The sequence below is a fragment of the Empidonax traillii genome, unplaced genomic scaffold (assembly GCF_003031625.1).
Source record: "Empidonax traillii isolate 1590-97213 ecotype Southwest subspecies unplaced genomic scaffold, ASM303162v1 scaffold1866:size54136, whole genome shotgun sequence".
Classification (NCBI taxonomy): Eukaryota; Metazoa; Chordata; class Aves; order Passeriformes; family Tyrannidae; genus Empidonax; species Empidonax traillii.
In genome coordinates this window covers 12529-36139 of record NW_020957059.1, presented here as the reverse complement: position 1 = coordinate 36139, position 23611 = coordinate 12529, and the positions used below count along the sequence as shown (strand labels likewise).

Genomic DNA, 23611 nt, shown 5'->3' with positions numbered 1-23611 from the left:
GGGGATTGGACAGGATGATTTCCAGAGGTTGCTTCCAGCTGTAATCCTTCTGTGACAATAAAACTACAGGAAAGGGAATCAACAAATTCACAGAAGTCATAACATATGATAATGGCTTAGTTTTGTAAGAGTCAACCGTAAAAATAGGAGGTTTTACTCATATTTCTTTAATTTAAAGTTATTTAAAGAAGAGGCATTAATTTGTGCATTTAGGAATCATCTACTAATGGTAGAGAATGTGAAGCTCTTTTTTACTGTTTTATGGAAAGAGTCTAATCATGAACTTTCATTATCCAAGTGAAGTAAAATGCTGTAGATAACAGGACTGTTGATTAAGAATATTTTATAATATAAAATAGATACATGGCAGAAGATTAAATTAATGTAAAGCCAAATGAAATGTAACCCTCTGTCTTCATGAGTCTACATCATTAGTAACAGCTTCTGAAGACACTAATGGGTTTGGGAGATGGAGATGATGTGGGACAGAGGATTAAATACAAATTCCAGATTGAGGACCAGCTTAGAGTTTTAAGTTGGGTATCAGTCACAGCTGAATGACACAGTTTTCTTCACCTTTTTTTTTTTTTTTTCTGAAGGAAAATCTGAAGTTTGTAATGGGACCGTATATGTATTGAAAGTTTAAAAAATGTTTTGACTGAGTATAAATTGAGTAAGCGTGTACTTCATAGCGTCTGCACTCTGTAGGGCAGCTGTCTCTAGACTGGTCAGCCTAACTGAGTTGTCTGGATTTTCTGTCCAGATTCCAAGGTGGTTTCCCTGTTGCCAGTGTTAAGTCTAAAAGTCTGGCTTTCCCTGGGTTCCCATTTCTTAAGGGGTACCTTAGTTTTTTTTTTCTTTGATGCTTTAGTTTCATAGTGCATGGTTTACAAAAAGGAAAACTTTGTAGAAGGAATTTTTTCCCTTTTTATTTTCCTGTTAGTTGTATTTTTAGTTTTTCATGAAAATGGCTTCCCTGTTGGATTTGGTTGAGAGCTTACTGTACTCCCAAACAAAACTGATTTATTGGAATTATTTAGAGCTCTTTGTATGAAATATGGATGAGTTTCTCTAGCTTTGTTTCTCAGTCTTAAGGGCATTGTCAGGAAAATCTGTTCAAAACAGTGTCATTCTGCTGGGTCAAGAGATGGCTTCAAGAAGTACATCTTTGTGGTGGTCTTTACCTCATCTGTGTAAAGGTTGCATAATTGTCACTTCCCAACTCTCCACTGAGATAATCACGATAAACACTTTCTATGTGACTTGGTCTTTTTTTTATCCTTCCTTGTCAGAAAATGAAAAAGAAGGATGTGCGTGTTTGTTATTGCATTAACAACCAAAAAGAGGCAGAATTTTTAAGAGACTCAGGGGTTTCTCATTTTTGTGTCACCCTGACTTTCATCCCAGGTCTTGAATTGAATCTTTGAAATATCCTAATTATCAGGTAAATTATCAAGTAAACTGTCACTTCCAGAAGCAGTCTTTAATAGTGGTGCAGTATTTGTATGCAGGTCATACCTAATTAATATTTTACTGTGTCCTAAGGTGTATTTTAACTAGAGGCATCTTCAAGTACTTTTCACATCATATTGTAATTTATAATCTGAAACTTCTGTGCTGCCTGTGAGTAGCTAGACAAATGAATTCAATCTCAGTCTCAGAACTGGGTTTCTCTAAGTGACAGGCACAATTGTGTGTAGCCAGTGTGAGTTCCTGATAAACAGAATGGTTTCATCATGCAAGGTTCTGATTTAACAGTTTAGTAAATCTTGCTTCATCTGCGCATCACCCAGATTTTAAGACTGGCTTACAGCAGTTTTTTACAACATTAGGGCACCAATTCCCGCTCGTGTACTTAGTTTTCCAGTTATGTGTCATGATGATGTAGGATGTTAGGAAAGTATTGCTAAGGAGCTGTGGTGTTGGTGAGCTATGAGAAAACTGGGCTATAATTGATATATGTTCCATCATTTAGTAAAATTTCTGTGCAGAGCGAAGAAGCTGTTTGGGCTGATCAGTCTCTGTAGAATGCTCCAATAAACTGAAGATTTGTCTGGTGGGAACAACAGAATGTCTTTACGGTGATTGCTCAAGTCAGCGTTTTATGAACCACTCTAAAAGCTGCCTTTAAAGAGAAACCACTCTGTGTGTGTGTACAAACTTGGCTATAAACAGTTTACAGTAGGCAAGATAATATATTTGTTCGGTATTTTAAAGAAGAAATGTTAGCTGCTTAATGCAGAAATTCCTGTTTTCTTGGCTTTGAATTTAGGTCTTTAGAGATATGGGTCTTCCCCTTTCCTTTCTAGACATGCTCTCAAATCCCATGTTATTAAAGCTTTGTGGGGGTGGGAGGCATGGAACCAGAGTATTTGTGTACAGTCTCCTTTTAGCTTAGGCCTTAGGGAGATGAAGGACGCAGGTTGAATTAAGTTTAGTCCATATTGTGTCTGTAAAACAGAGTTTTACAATGGGTCATTAGACCTGATTATAAAAAACAACCAAAGGAAATTACTTCAGGGTCGAGCCTTTTATACTTAACATAACCTTTCTTGATTTCAGTCACGTTGACCTGTCTGGTGACATCCATTCCCAGTTTAAACATTAACCAGTATTTACTAAACTGTTAAATTGTCTTCATGTGGTTAGTAATTATGGATTGCTGATAGTTGCAGTGTCTATCTGTATGAGAATGAGCAGATAAATGGTACCTATATTACATATAAGCTAATGTGTAGGATTTATACTGTATTATGTACCTTAGTGAATGTGTGTATATATATGTATGTATATGAATGCCAGCATAATAAATATTTGTATATGGTTTTTGATTTCACTATAATCTGGTTATAGCAGATAGTCTCTTTTCAATTTCTGTAATTGTGGGAAGAGTAGCATTGACTTAGGCTGATGACAGGCCAAATGAAGAATAAAAATTGGAGGAGTTGGGAGTTCCTATTTGAGGAAAAGTATCATTTGGCTCCCAGTCAGGAAACTGACTGTTTGTGCCAAAGTGCAGCTTGAGCAGGGTAAGAGGGAGGGTAGTGGCCTCATTGAGTCTCTGTTTCTGTCTCATTTGAAAGGAGATAGAAAGGGGGAGACAATTTGGGATGGATTGTTTTATTTATTTCACTGTCTGGTGGGACCTTGGCTGGCTTCCAGAGCCCCACCCAGCCACTCTCTTGCTCCCTCTTCTTGACAGGGCAGGGGAGAAAATAAGATGGGCTAAGTTTTGGGTCATGATAAGGACAGGAAGATCACTTGCCAGTTACCATCACGGGGAAAACAGACTTGACTTGGGGGAAATTAATTTAATTTATTGCCAATTAAAAATAGAGTAGGGTGGTGAGAAACAAATAAAAAAACTAGAGCTACCTTCCCCCCACCCTTCTTCTTCCCAGGCTCAGCTTCACTCTCTCATCCCAGAATCCTCTATATGCAGAGGACCAGGGAATGGGGGCTGTGGTCAGCCCTTAACAACTTCTCTCAGCTGCTTCTGCCTCCCCACACTGTTCCCTTGCTCCAGCCTGGGGCATTCCCATGTGCTCATCCAAGAACTGCCCAGTGTGGATCCTCTGCACGGGATGCAGTCTTTCAGGAACAGGCTGCTCCGGTGTGGGTCCCCCTCAGGCCAGGTGCACTTACTGCCAGAAACCCTGCTCCAGCATGTGCTTTCCACAGGCTCTTCCAAAGGCTGCAGGGGGAGGATCTGCTTCACTGTGGTGTTCTCCAGTGGCCGCAGGGGAACCTGATGGGGTGCCTGGGGCGCCGAGTCCTCCTTTACTCACCTTGGTGCTCACAGGGCTGTCCCTCACGCTTTTTTTATTTGCTGCCAGGCAGAGTTTTCCCCTTTCTTACGCCTCTGAAGGCTTTGGGGCTTGGCTGTGCCCTGAGGCAGGGCTCTGGCAGCCAGCTGGATCCAGCTGTGGCTGGTGCTTGGCAGCCCTGGCCTCTCCTCACAGAGGCTCCTGCGGCCCCATCCACACCCGAAACGCTACTTCTAGGAGGCAGAATTGCCTTTTAAACTGAGGTGGTGGAAAAGTAAAGGTACTAACCAGAAAAACTGTGTTCAAGAGCAGGTTGGTAAGGCCATGAGTAGCCTGGTCTAGTTGGACATGCCCCTGCCCACAGCAGGGGGTTTGGGACTTGATGATCCTTAAGGTCCGTTCCAGCCCCTTAACATTTTGTGGTTCTGTGAACTTGTGCCAGGAGCTGTCTGTGTTTGACAGACTAAAAAAAGTGGAGGGGTTGAAAAAATGAGGTTTTCAGTGGGCAATGTAGAGAGCTACAGTGTCAGTAACTTGGTGACGTGACTGTGGTTAAAAGATTTAACATCACCCATGTATACACATTAATCACTGAAGTTAACAGCATCATGTGGTGTGTCACCCCCTACCCCTTTTCTGTGCCCCTGGATTGGAAATTTTGGAGTTATTGCTGCTTAACAAAAATAATTATAAATTTCTGTTGTCATTTAAGGAAATAGCGTTGCGAGTAGAAAGATTGTCACTACTGAAATGAGTAGCATTTTTTTTCCTTCTGTCATTTAAGAACTACTGTCACAACAAGCACTGGCTTATGAAGGACCTGTCTGGAAGGTGTTCCACTGTATGGCTTTTAAGGAAGAGTGTTTTTGTGCAGCCAGATGCTTCAGCAAGAGCACTAGCTTGCATTTCAGTTGCCCTTTCTGACTGCTTACTAATAATGCAACGTACTGAAGAAATTAATTCAAAATAGTAATACCATTATCCGTACCAGTATCGGTTCTGGGAGTTTAGCTTTGTAGACTGTAATTTAAAAAAAAAAAAAAAAAACAGTAGAGCATGATGAGGAATATACAGTAGTTGTGGACAAACTGCTTCTGCAAAGACAGATTTTAATTGCTTTTATAGAACAGCGGTAATTGTGTGGCTCAACATTAAAATCTTACCTGCTGGGGCAAGAGATTTCTGTTGCTATCAGTTGGATTCTGTTCTTACAACACAGTTTATTGCTGTTTTTGCTGTGCCTGTTCAAATGCTTTTGGGCATGCAGGGACTATTAGGTGTGTGAGATGATCCAGGGGTTTAGCTAGGTTTTGTAATTACTTTCCTCAGTGTAATGATTTCATTGATTTAGCTTATAAAACTGATAGAGCTGACTACCTCTGTTATGATGGTCATTGTTGTGACTTTATTTTGTAAGTAGTTCACAAAAACTGAATGGGAGATAAATAGTGCCACAGAAGAAGGAAACAAGCAGTTGGGGGGGAACAGGCTGAAAATCTCAGTAGCAAAATTGTGATTGCTCATTGTTAGGTGAGCCTGTGATGTGCACAGAAAAGATGCCTATTCTTACAGACCTGTATGTGCTCTTTTCCATGCTTTCAATGAATGGCCATCTTACAGCATCCCTGTTTTTCTGTCCTGTTCACATTGGTTAGACTCAGATAGGTTTAGCTCTGTTAGAGAGTCCTTTTGGCTCATAAATGTAAAGAGTACCTTGTTCAAACTAGTGGAATTTAATAAAAGCTTGCTTTTGCATACAGTGCTAAGTTCAACTCAGTGAAGTTCAGCTCTACAGCTAAATTTGTTCTGTTCAACCTGCACACCCCAAAACATTAGGCAGGTTACTTGAGCTGCTGCAGCAGGCTCTAACAATCCTCCTTTCAGCGTTACCTTTCCTCAGAACGCTGCCTGTTTCATCTGATTCAAAATGTCTTTTCCCTTGGAAGTTTCTCTTCAGGATCTCCTGAGGTTTTGAGCAGAATCTTTGATCGTAATCAAATGCATTTCTTCACAGAGAGGTGAGGACAGAGGGTCAGGGGAACTCTTCCTGTAGTCAATTCCTTAGTATTGTCCTTCTGAGCTGTGGAATGGTAGCCGGCATTTTGAGTTCAGAGGAGATGCATCGTTCAGTCACTCTTTCAGAAAGACAATAACATGCTATGATCTCAAAATAAGTAGGGTGAAGCTACTGAATCCTGAAAAAAAGGAGTAGTGTCTTAATAGGGCATTTCAAGTGTTTTTGCCTTCAGAGAGGAAAGTACTGTGGATGTGTCAAAAATGTTCTTGAATGCTTATATTCTTCATTTAACTTGGTGACATTTTTGTATGGACAGTAATTCCTCATTAATAGTTTTCTCTTTTTCTGTTTTACTTGTACAGTAGGGCTTTAATGCTTACAGATATTGTTCTGGTTGAATCATACATTGAAGACATACCAAGAATAAAGAGGTATTGCATGTTTAATGGAGAGAAAGTGATGTATGAATTTTAGCAATCTGGGCCACCTGCAGAGCTTTTCTTCTGAATATCTTGTTTCTGAAATTACATACAATGAATTCTAAAAAGCTCCTGTTGTCACCTGTGTGACATTCACATTCTGGAGTCTTCTGAAACAATATTATCATTGGATGCTAATTCCAAGTGCAGTGCTTAGTAGTTGTCAGCATTTCAAGCTAGTAACATACGTGCTGTATGCTTGGAAATACCTGCACGTCGTTGTGAAGCTTTTTAAGTTGATAGAGGGTGGAAGGCAATGTTTTTATGAAAAAATTTTGAATTGCAGAGACTGGATCAAACATACCACCCTCTACTGGCATTCTGATGGGACTGGTTGCCTGGCCCAAGGCATGGTGATGTGCCACTTGGGGAAAGATCAGTAATTCTGACAGCATTAGTCTGAATTATTCCTTGTCTCGTAGTGGACCCAGTCCCTTCCTGCACCAGTTGAAGGAGTCTGACTGTCACAGTATATTCCCATCTTCACTGATCTAGAAGAGGAATAATTTATATTAGTTGCTTGGCCAGGAGCAGGCCATGTACCTTGCAGTTAGGTTTGGTTTTTCTTTGCTTCCTATACTTGAGCCAGGAAATCCCACCAGTGACACTCAGGGATGCCAACGTGCTTCTGGCCAGCTGGGGTTGGTTTGAGTGGGAGCATCCACACAGCAAAGTCCTAAACAAATTAGTGTCCTTGTTTTTGCACTTGTGTGTGTCTGGCAGCTTGTGATTGCTCTGGGGAGTTGGGGAATTCCTTTGAAATCAGTCATGTCTGCTGTGGGACAGCTTGTTTGTGCTGCAGGGCAGGGAGAAAAGATGGGAGAAGAGCTTATGGTCTGCCTTTGCTACACGTGGGCTTCTTCCATCAGAGACAGACCAGGGCGTGGGCTCTAAGCCTGCCTGTTCTCTACAAGCTCACCAAGTCTGGGTTTAAAGCATCTCCATATTAAAGAGTTTTGGGCTCAAATATGAATAACAGCTTGGCTTAGCTGTAGAGTGTGTTAAGCAATTTGTGTTGCATCCTTTTATTTCAGACGGTATTTTTTTCTGTTAGTCCTGCCAGAAGATCCAAACTAATTGTTTAGAAGGTTGGTTTTACCCACTAGTTACAGAGCTAGAAAAGCATAACTCTGGAAATAAATCCAGTATTCAAGTTTTGTAATAGCTCCTGATTTGCCTCTTCTGCCTTTACACATATTTTTATTTTGATCTTCTCGACTCTCTTTGACTGTTTTTTGTTACTTTCACCAAAGTTCTCTAATCCTTTTCACCTTTTATATTTCCTTGATGCTCCTTTCAGTTTTTATCACTGCTTTAGCATCTTCTTTACCCTTCTGCCCTTTGTTTTTCTTTGAAGAAATTTACTACTTTGTGTTCCCTTCACGTGGCTTTACTTTCCTTAGCTACACTGCTCCCATGTGCCATTTTTAGCAGTGCTAGCCTTGAGGAAAGGAAACTCTCTATTCATTAAGAGGCAAATAATGGTGGAAGGAAACGTGTGCAAGGGTACATGAAATTGTGCTTAATGCTTTTCCCTGAAGATTCTGGAGAAGATCAGACAGGTTGGTGAGAGACATCAGGGAAGTATAGAACAGGGCATTGGCAGCCGTGTGGTGAGGAAAAAAAGTGTCTTTCAGGAAATGGTGAATGACCTCTAAGCATAATGATGTAACTGGGAAAAGGAAAGAATGGGTTACAGAACAAGCAGAAAACAATAGGAATTTTTGCTGCCAAGGCTGGGGTTTCCTGCATCTTTGAGGATTTTCTTTAAACTCGTGTTTTTGAGCTGCTTGAGATATCTGCACAGAACTTTGAAGCTAACAGCTAAGAGAGCTCTGTGTCTGGCTGGGAGTTGTGTTTGAGGCACACTTGTAGCTCCAGCAGGGTGTGCAGGGGTGGGGAGGGATCCTCAGTGGGTGCCCTCCTCCACTGTCCAACCAGATATTATTTCCCAGCAGCAACTGAGGGGTGCCAGCCTATGGACAGAGTGAAGCTGATAATATCAATATCTGATACAACACTGATAGTCAGTTAACTAAGGATAGATAATCCAGGCCACTAATTCTTGTAATAAACTAGGAAAATACCGGTCCAATTTGAATCTGTTTGCTCTAATTTCATGCTGCTGTGGTTCTAGGTGATGGGTCTGATGGTAGGCTGAGGGTCACAGGACCTTTAACGTTACGATCTTACGGCAGAGAAATTCCGTTACCTGTTCCCTTCATATATTTGTATTTCAAGATTGGACATTCTCCATCACAGTCCTGAAGCACATACATCCATGATGAAAGGCATATGTACATGCCATTAATACTGTGTTAACTTTTTGATGTCCTTTTTAGCAAGTAAGAAAAAAAACCCTTGAAAATATTTTCATTCTGCGCACTGATCTATCAAGCTACACACCTTTGAATACTCTCTTTCAGACTAACAATAGGATTTAATATCCTGATTAATTCATTCCAACCTCATCCTTTTTCCAGACCGTGCCAAGTGATGTGAATTACATCTACTGACTTCTGAGTTTAATTTTAAACAGTTCGGAAAACTAGAAGGCTCCGATTTATTTATAATTGTTTCTAGCTTGATTTCATTTACACTTGCTGTGAGTGATTCTGCTCTGTAACTGTCCTTGATGGACTTGGTTAGTACTGTTGTGTAGTAGTCTGTAATAATTATCTACTAATTAGTGAAAAATTGCTCTGAATCATGACCTAAAACATTTTTTGTTTGTTGTTTGCCGTTTCTTGTTTGTGTTTTTGTTTGTTTGTGGGAGTTTTCTGTTTTGTTTTTGTTTATTTTTTTTTCTTTTTTCCTTAGTGGAATCTTGTCTGCAGTTAGATTATGTGGAAGTAGAAAAATTATTTTTATGGCAGAAGAGATTTATTTGCCTAGGCTCTCATATCTAACCTTACTAGATCTCTTTGTCATTAAGCTGTGTTTAAAGTTTGCATCATCCAGTGAGCCATCGAAAAAGGAGTGTTGTTTGTTTGATATCTGAGATGGAGCACTCATGGTTGTGATGATAGACTTGTGATTAACTCAGATTTCAAAAATGTTTCTTTCCAACAAGAAAGAAAAAGGAAAGAAACAAAACAAACATAAAAAGAAAGACTCTTTTAGGTTTGGGACACCTGTTTTGCTTAGGTAAGTTATCCGACCTGTAATGCCAGAGAGAAGGTAACTTAATCAGATAAAATGCTTTGAAAGTAAAGCTTAATTGCAGTGTTTTGTCCCATTCTAAGCTTTGAGATGTCATAAATGAGATGTAGAATTACTGCTTTTTCTGTTACACTTGGTGTTAGTGTGGACTTAGTAGTGCTGGTTAGACAATATGAAAACATGTTAGTTAGCCATTTCCTTATTGAAGACAACAAAATACTTATTTTAAGTTTTCTTGAAATAAGTAGGAGGAAAAAAAAAGATCTGCAGCATGTGAAAAAGTATGATTCAGTGTTTATCAAGTTGTGTTTTATTAATAGCAGCAATTCTGTAAACAGATGCTTTAGTGATTACTTAAAATGAAACAAAATAGTCCTTGTATGGAGTTGGGGAAAAAGGATTTAAGGTCACAAATACTGTAACTGAGTGGGGTTTTTTCTTAAAAAAAAAGAAATTAAAAAATTGAGTGTGCCTGCAAGGAAGTAGTTGGATGTGCATGTGCTGCTTGCTTTTTGGAAGCCTTAAACTGTGCTGAAAGTCATCTCCCAGTACTGCTTTTTTTTAAGCCTCTGGTGTCAGGACTGAAAAGTGCAGGGACATTGTTGTTCCCGAGTTCCACACAGGTCTTGCAAGCCTCATATTAACTTGAACTTCAGTGCCATTCTGGTATTGAAAAGTAGGAATATGGGCAATGTATTTCATGTGAGAGTAAGCTGCCGTATTGGAGTGCCAGACCGCAGATTTTGTGAGCTCAGGAGTGGGGTTGGGGTGGATGTTGATGTTCACTGAATCATATTGGAGAAGGTCACAGAGCTGGGATTTCTTTCCTGAATAAAGGAAGTTTCTGAAGGTAGGAGAGGCTAGGTCTTACACTCCCTATGCACTGTGTTTGCTGTGTAGAATGTCCTGAGGTTTTTTAGTTGTTTTGTTGTTTGTTTGGGTTTTTTTCCCTTCCTAATGTATATGGTAAGTTGCTTAGCATCTGAAAGGCAAAGATCTGTAAGAAGATAGAAGTAGTGCTTTTGAAGAAGATTTTTTAGGCTACAGTAGTGGCCTGTCTTTGGGTTTTTTCACCTGTTTACCTAAGAAGAGATGGATTATAAACTTCTGCCTCCTGCACACGTTTGCTGTTATTTCCATTTCCCTCCTTCCTTACAAGTTTTTAGTCCTTCGACAAATTTCATTCTGGCTTATGACAGGTTTGTAGGCTAAGGGACACTCCTTTTTCAGAAGTTCCATGAAAAAGTTTGCCTGTTTGATTAATGAATGCTCCCAGAATTAGCATGAATTCCTATTAGAGAGCAGTAACTCACATGAGTGTTTGCTGTGAGGGTGTGTGTTCCAAGGATATGAAGCCTCACTGATTCTGTGCTCTGAGACGTTACTTGTTGGGGGGGGGGGGTGGTGGGTGGCAGGTTAGTTTTGTGGTTTGTTGGTTTTGTTTTGGTTTTTTAAACTTAAGAATGGTGGTTTGACCCCAGTTCTAAGTGTATGAATTTTAAATTTTGGGTAACTTATTATTAAGCCCGATTGTTTTAAGACTACTGTGAATAGTTCCACTGTATTTCCAACCATAAATCCAAATACAGTTTTAACATAGTAATACAGTTGAATATTTTAAAAATCAGTAAACTGGTTTATATAAAAAAAACCCCAATATATTAAGAAATACGAAAAGAAATATTCTCTGCATCTAGTTTAATTCTTACATTTTACATAATACAGTCACTTTTGTTACTCAAGTAAATAAAATGGTGCCATGCTTGCAATTCCTCAGTGAAGCATTAGACAGGAAATAACTGAATGTATTGTGAGACAAAGATGTTGCTATTGTTGTCAGGAAAAGGTAGAAGTGAATAATTTAGCGAATGTTAATAGCAGAAACACCATATTACTAAATTCACAGAAGAATATAATGAATTTTTTGTCAAATGCAGCTGCAGAAGTAATGCCTTTTATTTCGAGTTGACATTATGATGTGTCCTGTCAGTATTAACCATTATGTCTCCCATTGGTATTAACCATTATGCTGTCAGGTCAATCCTGCTCATTTCTTCATTAGGTCATGTTTTTGATTGAGATTTTTTATGTATCTTAAAAAAACCTGAGAAAGACTTAGGTATACTACAAGTAGTTTTTTTCCAAGATGTCATGTCATTGCCATGTCACAGAAATAAATTCAGAGTGTGAATGCAACATTATTAAAAAATTAATTTTTGACTCCTCACAACAGGCAGTGAAGAAAGGCTTTGGCTGATGAAGGGGTTAATTTAATAAATAGCTGGTGGTAACGTACTTTAGGAACTTTGGTTGAACACGGTTTTTAGTTGATTTGGTTACAGACTTTGCTGTGCTGGACATAGCTCAGCTTGTACTTCATAGTTGCACGCATTCCTCTCACCCCGCTCCTGTTTTAGGGGAAGTTTTCTGACCTGCAGTTGTGTTGGTGTGGGAGGAATTTGCTCAAATCTTGGTAATCAGCTTAGCCATGGACATGTTGTCAGGATATGCTTCATAGCACTTTCCCTCAGACTTACACAGGGAGATACCTTTAAAATGTGTTGGTTCTCCATGTTACAAGCTAAAAAAGTATTTAGTTGCTTATTACCTACTAATTTAGGTTTGAATGAAATTTTGGGGAAAAATATTTTAATCCTGCTATGCGACTCATTTAGATATTACTGCTATGTTGATATTTGCTAGAGAATCTGAAAATGAAATTGCTTAGATCATTTTAATCAGATAAAACAGAAAATAGAAGTGTGAAAAGATAATTGGATGAAATAATTTGTTCATTTTAAGATCATGTATTTTACCTGTCAGTGTCTCTCTTTAAATGCTCCAGTTGGTGGAAATGGATTATTACATCTCGTTCTCATTTTCAATCTTTGAAGTATAAACACTACTTCTAAAGAAGAGCAAATCAAAACAAATATGCTGGGACTTGTTCTTTGTATTGACTGAATGTTTTTGCTTCATTTGAAGGTCATTCTGTGAGACTGCTGGGTCAGAAAAAGGATAATGGAAAACGTTTGGGGGGAGCACGACTGGATTTGCCAAAGATTAGGAAGAATCCACTGATAGAAATAATTTCCATCAATACAGGGTAAGAATCTTCAGAACTTATAAAACATCCAGTACTGCTGAGAAATTCCATTTGTCTCTTTCTGCAGATTTAGTGTATTACTCCTAAGCTACACAGAAGGAGGCAGGATAACCACTTCTGAATAGTGAAAGATGGTAAATTATGTTCTTTCTGGAAAATGAATCCCTGCTTATTTGGGTATGAGAAGAAAAGGGTATGTAGAGGGTATTTTTCCTGTGTTCTTTTGATTTCTAAGATGGTAGTTTGGGAATATTATTAGTAGCTCATTAAGATCTGTAAATGTCATTAAGATCTGTCTGACTTGATTGTCAGGCCAGATGTACTGATTGCTAAATTAGATAGAGTTACTTCTGTCTTGCCCCTCTAATACGCTTAAAGATAAGAAGATATGCTGTATATATTTACTCTTTTCTTCGTTTGAACAATCTACTCTCTCCTATCAATCAGCCATTTCCCCATAAGACTACAGGCTTTTGTTCCATACTCCTACTTTGAGGAATTCTATTTCAATCTCCCTTACCTTGATGCTTTCCTTTTCTCAACTCTACTTGGTAACGTCCCGTTTTGTCAGTTTACTAAAAAGAAAAGGAACAAAACAGCAAGAACAAAAGAAATCCCACACAAGTCCTCTTCTGATTTTCGTGTCTTCTCCAAGTTTCGTAGAAATTTCCCTGATGGTATGATTTAAAATGCATTGTTCGAGGCATTCCAAGTGGGTGTGAACTTTCTGCTTAGAGAAAATAAAGGGGATGGATCTTAGCTCACTTTGAGTTTAGACTAGCACATTCATAAACACTTTGTAAAAGAGTTTTGCTACTATCTTCTTTCTTACTTCCTTGGTTTTAAGTAATGTGGCCTTCATAATTTGCTGTGAAACATAGTGTGCTATTTAGGTCAGAATACCAGTTCATGGCTTATAGTGTGGTTACTTTTTCTTCCTCTGACTTCTGGTAAAGAAGGGTGACGTTTTGTCATATTGCTGAGTTATAATACCTTTTTAAACTGCATATGAGCTTTTCTGGTGCAGTTACTTTAAGTGATTCAAATTCTTTCCCTTATTGTCTTTCCTGTTGACATCTTGTTTCTGCCCACGAAAATGCTTTTTGTGATTAAAGTGAGCAAAGCATTCTTTTACATTTGGCTGTATCTGAGTTTCAGATGTTATAAATTTTCCTTTTCCACTAATATTTATCACAATCTAGTGTTATAATACCTTCCTAGTTGTAAATGTTGTCAAGGTGGTAAGCTAATTGAGCTGTGGTCTTGTTCATATGTCTTTTGACTCGTAGCAGTGAATTTAAGATGGCAAAATGTATTGCTATTTCTGATACCAGGTTATTGCTACCCTAATTAGAGAGGTTAATACAATAAGGGTACTGTGGGGTATTAGACAGAGGTGGCTGATGATGACTTGATAAGACCAAAGCATTCTGAAACCCTGAAACAAACAAGTCAGGTGTATAAGACACCTAAATTAACTATTATCTCAATCTATGTTATATTGCCTGCTCTCCTGTCTCTCCTGAAATACAAGTTATTGTGTTTTCCTGTCTTTCTCTTCCCCCTTCCTCTTCCCAACCTCTCCACCTGTGTCCTGTATGTGACTTTTTTTGGTTACTATTCTGGGTTTGAAAGTTAAAGCATAGCTTTTAAGGCAGCAGCACTCACGGTTTCTGAAAATACAAAAATGCAGTCAATGAAAAACAAGGCACAGTACATATTACTCACTGTGATTTTACTGTGTTACTTTTATCAGATTTGCATTCCTAGTCTGACCATGGCGACTTTCAGTACCAATACCGTGTTGGAGTTGAGTTGTTTTCTCTGTGTAGAGACTGGAGAAAACTTTGAAGACTAGTTTTTGGTACAGTGCTCTCTATTGAGAGATGAGAGTCCTCTTTACTGAGGTGAGTTTGGATCAGACTAGCAGGTCTTAAATTAGTAAGAAATACTTCGTTAAAAATAGTGATTTCCTCTTTTGAAATGTGTTTATGTTATGCTGTTGAGTGACAGCATCTGGGAGCAGCACGAGCAGGGTTTCTCCGTGAGGGAGGACGAGAAGGGACCTGAGGATGCCACCAGCACAGGCAGGACACCTGGTGGTGTGGGGCCTGAGCAGTGTGGGCAAAGCTGGGGGCTGGTAGTAGGACCCACCAGCAGTGCCAGACGTGGCAAATCACAGAATATGCTGAGTTGGAACGGACCCACAAGGGTCATCAAGTCCAACTCTTAGCCCTGCACAGGACATCCCTGAGAGTCACACCGTGTGCCTGGGGGATGAATTATCACCCAGGGCCTGGCTCTGTCCAGGGGCTCCTGTCAGGATCAAAAGGATATGAGCTGGAGACAGGACTCAGGAGAAAGGTACAGCCTACGCAGGTCTGAGGTCCATCCTGGAGATGAGCGCAGGGCTGGAAGCTGGCATGGTAATGAAGCTCGAGCCAGGACAGGGAACATAGACCTTAGCTTAGCTGGGGCTCCTGGCACAGAGCAGGCTCCTGGATACAGCAGCTGAGGCTGGTCAGGTCAGCACTGTGAGATATGGTGGTGTATTGCTGTTTCCACATGGGGTCTTGATGAACTCCTGTCCTCTTCTGTAATTCTGCAGGGGAAGAAAAAGCTTGTTGGAGCGTGTATATCCCTTATCCCCCAAAGCGCTGGAGACTTTGAGGGCTCACGCTAACCCCTTTCCCTCTCCAGTAGTAGGAATACCTTTATATACAAGGACATCTGCCAGGTGGAACTAGTCTTTTGAGAATTCTTTATTTTCAGTCTCCAAAAATGCTGATTGTTAAGACATGTCTCATTCTCATACAGCTGTGCCTGAGAGCGTGAGTGCAGTTGAAGTGCAACACTGTAGAATAAAATTTGTTACTTAACTCAAGGTGGTGTCAAATTTGGTAATTGATGTGAGACTTCTTGTTATTGACTCCTTCTTCTCTCAGATGTGGAGGAAAAAAAGTCCTGTCTTGAAGGCTTCTATAACTGTGAACTTTTTCCATACTTATCCATGCACAAATGCAGGCCTACATATGCACACATCCCTTCATATTTGTTTTCCCTAGACTTTTGCTGTTCCTGAGCCTTCTCAGAGCTTCCTCAGCTGTTCCTTTGCATCAATCAAGACCGTCCTATTGACAAACATGTTGTGTCTCCACAACAGTATGCACAGTCTGTAATAAAAACAAAGTAAACCAAAATGAAAACCCACTAGCTGTGGAATATCTGTGAAGATTAAGTGCTACTTCTGTCTGTTGTGAGCCAGCTTAGAGTTTTCGCTTGTTTGTCCCTAAAACGATGTTGCTCTTTCCTTGGAGAGACCTGGGTCTTGTTCAGTGTTAGGCTTTTTTTTTTTTTTTTAAAGTAATGGATAGTTTTTTCTACTGTTAATTTTGGTTAACAGAATACAGTCTAGCCAGTCTGAAGAGTGATATAAAATTAATATTTAGCAAAGTAGTATCGGGATCAACGAGGATGCACTAGATTTTTTCCTAATTACAGTAACAAGTTTGTTAAGTCCATAAAAAGAGGCCTTATCCCTGAGCTCTTGTGTTACCTGTGCAGTTTTTTGGCTAATTGAACAGTTTGACCTAGATTTCCACCTTTCTGTGGCATTCAACAAACATCATCTACGGCTGTAGGACCTTTGAAAATGCTTTGTGAGATCTCATCCCCTCTGACTCCTTTGTAGCAGGGATGAGTTTTCTGGAGTCACCATCTTAAAACCATACCACAATATCTTTGATTTCTCAGAAAAAGGATGTTGCGGCTTAAGTTTGACAACTTGTGAAGCCAGTGCTTTTCTCTGCTGGAATTAGTGGGATATTTCAGTAATAATCTCATCAGTTCAGCAGAAGAACTGCGATTTTTTTGGCTTTCTGTGTTTACTCTTGTGAACTCAAATCTGTTCCTTAGTACAATGTTATCTCTAGATAAAAATATAGAGAGTGATGGAAAATTAAAATCTTTCTAGTATGTGAAAAATCACCTGCTCTTTGACAGTGATAGGCTTGGTTTTTTGCCAATTGTTTATATATTTTTGTATATCCGGCTATGACACAATGTTTTCATCATTTCCATCTTGTAAAATACTGCTGTCCCCATTTTGAATGAATGCTCTGAATTATAAATCTTTTCCTACTTGACAAACATCTCTAACTGAATACTTACAAGGTTGAATTCCATATCTCCAATTTATTTAGTTTGTTCATTAATGACGTAGAGATTTTCTGTATTTTAATGTTTTACTTTTCAAGGTCAGTGACACTGTAGTTGAAAGAAGATTTGAATTTTTTAGAATAAAAGATCAAAATGTTTTGATTTACATTCAGTATTTTGCTTGGAGAGGCAAAATAGTATTTTTTCTGATTATTATAATAATATAATTAGTATATAATTACATATTACATTACCACATGTTGTATTTACTTTTACTTTAGTTCAAGATAAATGCTTAGATGAGCTCCTCAGGAAATATGAAGTTATACAATTACTTTGGCCCTACCTTAGCTTATAATATTTAAATGGACACTTTGCATAACTATTTAGCTCAAACATATATGATGTGCTAGAGCCTGTTATTCCAATTACCTTCAGAAAAAAGTGAAGGTAGAAAGTCTAGAAAGATAGTGTATGTGTTTTTGAAAGGAAACCTCTGCTTTGTTTTTTATATATTAATCAGTATTTGCATATACATATATTTAGATTTTAGTTATAGTATAGTTATATAGTTATATATAACTATAGTTATAGTTATAGAGTGTGTATTTCACCCACTCATCTACCACATATCAATCTCTTCTGCTTTGGCACAAATCACAAAATCCTTTACGTAATGAGAATGATAGATGACATAGTTGTGTGTATCTAGGCATTTTAATTTTAATCATAAAATCTGAAAAGCTAGTAGTCCAAAGCTTGAAGAAACCACACTGCTGGAACTGAGGGAAAAGGCAAAACAATTGTTTACAACAGAAAGTTTTAACAGTCTTCTTTTTTGCCTAAGGTCTCTTTCCACTGCAACTTACTGTAACTCACAGCCAAGGTCATTATTTCTGAATTAGATATTTAAGTAGCATGCTGGTGACACTCTCTGATAGATTGTTCTTTCTTCAGTTATTACTGATTCACATTTGTTGAAGGCATATAAAATTATATGTAACAGTCTGCTACCAGAAGTGCCACAAAATCTCTAGGTGCTTGATGGTCACAATTTCACTGAAAACGTTGGGAAAAAGTGTCATAAAGAGATGGATATATCAGTGTGGCTCACCTTCTGATCTTGCCAGCTGTAGTGCTCATAGTCATCTGTTCTCTCCGTGTCTGTCTTGTTTCTGTGTCCCCATTGCTGAGAATGTGCCTGCTCACCTACGTAGGAAAGTATTGCATTTTGCTGGGTAGTTTCCTTGAGCAGCTTATGTGGAAAGGTAATTTAAGAAAGCAGAAAAGAAAGTGGATGGATTGGGTCAGGAAAGGGCTGTTTCCTCTGTCTTGAGTAGCTTGATTTCTGTCTTCTCCCAAACATCAAAGCAGCTGATTTTGGGGGGTGCTTCCTTCAGTGCCAAGAAACCCAGCTTGTGGTGCAACTCACTGTTAATTGTTTACTGAAATCAGCAGCTGATGGCAGAGGAATTACCCCTTGTCTACAGTGATGGAGGTGGCCGTGGTCCTCCTCATTCCACAGTAGTATTAGGTTTGGTCAACTTTTTTGGACTATCCGGAGTTTAGTGTGATAAATTCCCTTCTGCTGCATGGAAGGTGGAAGCTGTTGAAGTATTCGGTTTTTCTGCTGTTGCCCATGGTAGTTCTGATGTTTGCACTAAGTCTGTGTTATACTGAATTGCTTTTATGAATAGTTAATAGGATGTAGATGTTTTGTGGATCCTTCTAGAGTAAAAAATCTGCTGCCATGCTAACCTGAAAGGAAGATGATCTTGAATTCAAGATGAACCCTCACAAAAAGAAAGATTTTTTATACATAAAAAGTTTATTAAATACCTGTATAAAATACATAATAAGATAAATTTTTTTCACTATTTGCCTGAAACAAGCTAATTTTTTCTCCTGTGCTTTAAGACAGTTTCTTTTCGGCTTTCTACACATCTTCATGATTTCTACCACCGATACTCTCTTCACAATGCTACTTTCTCATTTTGAGAGTATTCAGTGCTTGAGCTCACTTCTTTGAATTTCAGTTCTATCCCTTGGATTTCAAGTACAGAACTTGTGAAACCCCTTAGCTGTAGCATCAGAATTTCTCTGATGTGATGCTGTCAATGACAAAGTAATCCTGAACTGGGCTCCTTTACTTTCCCTGTACAGATTAGAGCATGATCCCCTGCCAAGAATAATTTTGAGAGGAAAGAAATTTCTAGAGTTCAAAGGGTCTTTAAAAGACTGGTACATCAAATACCTGCAGTTGTGACATCATTTGTGGTATGACTTGAAGACTTGTATTCATTTCTGAGATTGTGTTTTTCATTGCTCTTGTTAAATGCGGTTTGAATGGGTCTAGAAAAAACGTGTTTAATGAACAGCATGAGTTTTGTGCTATTCCAAGAAACGTTCAGCCAATCCTTCATTAAGTTTGTTGACATATGACACCTAAGAATTATTCCTATAAATAGTTTTTTCTTTGGCTTTATTCTGCTATCCAAAGTGACATACAATGGCAACTCCATACTGTATTTTAATACTGCCAGCTGTATTGTAACACATATTTTTGATTTTGCTGTTGTTATGATGATGGATTTCTTCAATGATGCTATTTGGTGATATGTCAAAGTAAACTGACATCTAATCTACATCATCTACTTGGCTCTTTACGTAGTCCTATCATATGCAGCTCATGTGCTGTGAGGTTTTCTCGTGGAATCAGAAGGTACATGTTGGTAAAGTTCTTTGCCATAGGCAAAAAATGTGATGGTGCATTGTTTGTACACAAGCATTACTGGCCTTGAAATCTTGCTGTGCAGTTTTCTGTGCTCATGCTATTTTTTGAGCTCTCGGTTTTTGAGAAATGCTGTTTAAGTACGCATGAACTCTAGAAGTATTTTTTTCTGGGTCATGAAAACATCCTCTTTTGAGTCTGCTGAATGACTTCTGCATTGAGTTAGAAGAAAATAGTTTGTTTTGATTGTTTCCATTTTTGCACATTTGCCTCCCTTAGGTTATTTCCTCCCAGCCTCACAAATTTGAACATTTTCTTCATATAGTGCCGTCATTAGTTTGAAATTTGCATAAAATCTTCTCCTTATACATTTTGATACATTTCCTTTAGCTCTTGTGTACATCCCATTTCGAGAAAATCTGCTATTTCACACTTCATTTAGAAGACTCAGTAAGACTCGTAAAAGACTCAGAAATCCCCGTGCAATTCTCTGAACTCCAGCGCACCGCGCAGCTTGCAAGTCAGTGAGAAAAACAGCAGTCATCACATGCTCCAACTGCGTCATCTCATTAAAACTTTGGGCAGCTCCAGGCATATTTGTGCTCCTCCGTCACTAGGTGGCTTCCCACACTGCGCAGTTCTGTGGCTCTCTTAACCCAAGAGGAAGATCACCAGAATTTAACGCAATTCCCAGTTTTCAAGTTAAGCTGCACGGCGGAAAGGTTATAGGGGTGGGGGTAACCAAACTTGGTTTTGCTTTGTGTAACTACGGTGTGTAGTTTGCTGCAGTTTCAGCTCCTTCCTTTAGTGCTACATTCCTAGTTATTTTGAAGACAGATTCAGAAAACGAGACAGCTTTAACGTCCTGGAACCTGGCTGCAGGTTAGCACGCAGACGACTTCCCGTCTGCCTCTTGGGCAGATGCTTACTGACAGAAGTGGTTTTGGATCATACAGCAAGCTACGTTTTCTAGTCTGCGTGAATGAGAGGAGATCATTTTGAAGTTGTTTGCAATTTCATATGTCCATTATTCTGACATCAGTGTGCTTTCTGAGGTTGGAGATAAATTCCTCCTTGCTGAGCGTCCCTTCTCTTAACGCCCACATACGTATTTCCTAAGAGAAATCTGGACAAGATCCTGAGAAACATTTTATTCATTTCTCAGATTACAGTAAATACTGAGAAATAAACTTCTGTGTCATACTTATAATGGGTAGTGTGTTGCCCTTTAGCCCCAGCTTTTCACATAAAAAAAAAAGCAAACTAGAAAAAAAAGGACAAGCACTAGAGAAGCCATTGTTTCTCAAAAATACTACTTTACTGAATGTTAGTATGAGAAATGTCTGTGTTTTATGTACTGATTATTATGGGGGTTTTAATGTGCTGTTTTAAGGTGTTGTACAACTTAAGTGTTTAAAGCTAAGTGCTCATGCCTTTGCTGCTCATCAGCAGAATTGTGTTACTTTCAGTTACCTAATAATAATAACAACAATCTGTTTTGCAGGCATCTGTATGACTTCTCAAATGTCACTAAAAATGAAAACAGCTTGTCAAATGTTCTGATTGAAGTGTCTCTTGTGCCCTTTTGGGTCAAGGTGGAATTTGTTTTGGAGACCAGACAGGGAAATGTGTTCAGGGAAGTGTAAAAATAAGAGTCACATTTGGGAAATGTCTTGTGCTTCAATTTGTTCTTAGACTTGACCTGCAGATAATTTTAATGGAAAAATAGTTTTTCCTGAATAAGATGTGTGATCTTCAATAAAATCTGTATTTGGCATTATCTGTCAAGTACACAAAAGCATCTTTTTATAATAATCTCATTGACATGTGTGAATTTAAAAGACTTGAAACGTAGGGAGGAACAGGACATTTAAACTGTGATATCAGTATGTGACATAAGAGCAAAATCACAGAAGTAAAGGTGCTTTTAGAAAAATTCAAACAAATAATAAGTGAAAAGTTGAATATAAAGATTGTGCATGGCAGGTAGTGGGTGGCATAAAGTCCAATGTAACATGTTCCAAGATTATTAATATTATTTCAGGTGTTTTGTATGTGATCGTATCGTTCTTTGTATGGCTTCTTTATGTGGAAAGAAAAAAATTAAAACTTAACACCCTTTAATCTTGACATTTATTGTGAAGTTCCAATAAGCTGCAAGTTTTTAACCTTTTAGGTTACAAGGCCCTTACTTTTAAGATAATTTACTTTATCTGTTATTCCTCTATCTGTTAATGTTATTGAAAAGTCTCACAATTTGCATATTTTCTGAATTATTATTCTTGACTGTCCTTGAAATGATCCAATTTTCTGAAAAAGATAAGATTTCTAATTGTAAAAACAAGTTACACTGAGTTCAGTAATAGTTTTATTTGTGCTTCAGGTACTCTGTGTTCCTTCTCCTTTTGCTTTTACTATAATATGCATGTTAGAAGAGTTAGTGTTTGTACCAAGAATAAAGAAGTTTAAAAGAGTCACTTGAAGGGTCCCCTATCCCCAGTTATGCAACTGAGGCAATAAATGGTAAATTTTTGTGGGCACAAACCTTTTTTTCCCGACAGGGTGTCTTAATAAAAACCTGTTGAAATATTTGCTTTAAATTTTTTTTTTTTTGACTAGTTGCTTTAGCTTTTTCCATTGCACCAAGATGAATCATATCTAATAAATCATGGGTTTGTTTTTTTTTTTACTAATTATCTGCTAGTACAAATGAGAGTGAACTCTTGAGTTTCTGGTCCCTTCAGTATCAATTTATATCTCTACAAGTTGCTGTTTTAGGAGCTGAGGGTACTCAGGAGATCACAAAAGGTACTCTGAGGTGTTTCTGCACTCCTGTGCTGCAGAGCACTATGCGCAGTCCTGCACAAAACAGGGAGAAGGGAAAGTCATGACAAACAAAAGGTAATTGTCAACTTGATGCCAATTATGGGATGGCGTGGAAAACCATGTCTGTTTTGCGCTTTTTGTCCAGGAGACGGTTTCTTTTCAAGTAAAAGAGTACAACTGCAGAAATGAAGATTTGAGAAGTGCCTGGAGACAGTCCCACCCCAACTGATTCATAGTTGTGCTTGGGATTAACTGAACTGGGTTAATTCACTGACTAGAGAAGATCTTTCACGTGCTCCCTCTCTCTTTACAGAGATCACCCATTATTAGTTCCCTTATTCAAGCTGTCATCTTTGTTTTTCCTCGAGTCCAGACTCAACTGAGAGGAGGAAAAAAAGATGACAAAGATCTTAGAGTCATATTTAGAATATATGACTAGAGTCATATTTAGACTATAACAAAAAATAGTTGTGTAAGTTTTTCAGTGTGCTAGTACCTGTTACCTCACCTGAGTGAGGTTTGTATAACCACTCTGTATTTGCTTCTGCTCTGATAGTAATAGAGTAGTAATGTATAGTAACAGTGTATAGTTAACAGTGTAAGATGTAAAGAAGGCATCAGTCAAATGAGCACCGACTACTCTGTCTAGAAAATTAAGATCCGGTGTTTCTCTCTATCCCTGGGAAGTGTATTGGTAGATAAAATTCCCAAAAGTTGACATCAATGTGTCAGGTGCTGTTCTTGAAGTGTTTCGTAGGTTTGATGGAGCTTCTGACTAATCATTGCATAAACCATCTTTCCAAACATGAAAGATCTATATGGACTGAGCCTAAATTTGACAGTTACAGTCAGCAGTGTAACATTTACTTGTGTATATATCATTGTGTGAAGGAGGCAGCTCTTTAGATCTCTGTTTAATCTGTTCTTTTTCCTGTGGCTTATTTCCATCTTTAGGGACTCACCTTGTTGTCCTGTATAGCAAGAATAAATCCGAATGAAACAGCCCTGAGCTTGCATGATGAAAGTGGAATTTTGTGTTTGATTGCTGTTCATGTCCTTTCTGCAAGTCTGAAAGCTGCTGCTTTCCTGTTTGCTTATCATTGTCAAGGAGTTTAAGAAACCAGGCTGCCTGTTGGTGGGATTGTGTCAGTGTTACTTAAAACAGGCTTTATCCTTACAAATGGAGTTCAGTTGTCTGACTTTTAGAGAGAAATTTTCTCTGCTGTTGCCATATTTGGTTTTGACTTCAAGATTGGATGGGTGGTGGTAAGAAGTGAAAATCCAGTTTTTTAAATTTTTTACCTCTTTTGGTTGTGATTAATTTCGATGATTTATTACTCTTTCTAGAATCACTGTTGTTTGCCC

General features: G+C 38.5%; 1 protein-coding gene across 1 annotated transcript in view; it reads left to right on the top strand.

The window, feature by feature from the left end:
* The window catches only part of LOC114071144 (threonylcarbamoyladenosine tRNA methylthiotransferase-like), a gene marked incomplete at its 3' end in the record, with an annotated part of 49748 nt that overhangs the window by 13633 nt on the left and 12504 nt on the right, over positions 1-23611 (top strand). Inside the window, exon 4 of the mRNA XM_027908848.1 lies at positions 12411-12531. Within this exon, the coding sequence (XP_027764649.1) occupies positions 12411-12531 (121 nt within the window). The remainder of the gene's footprint in view (positions 1-12410; positions 12532-23611) is intronic.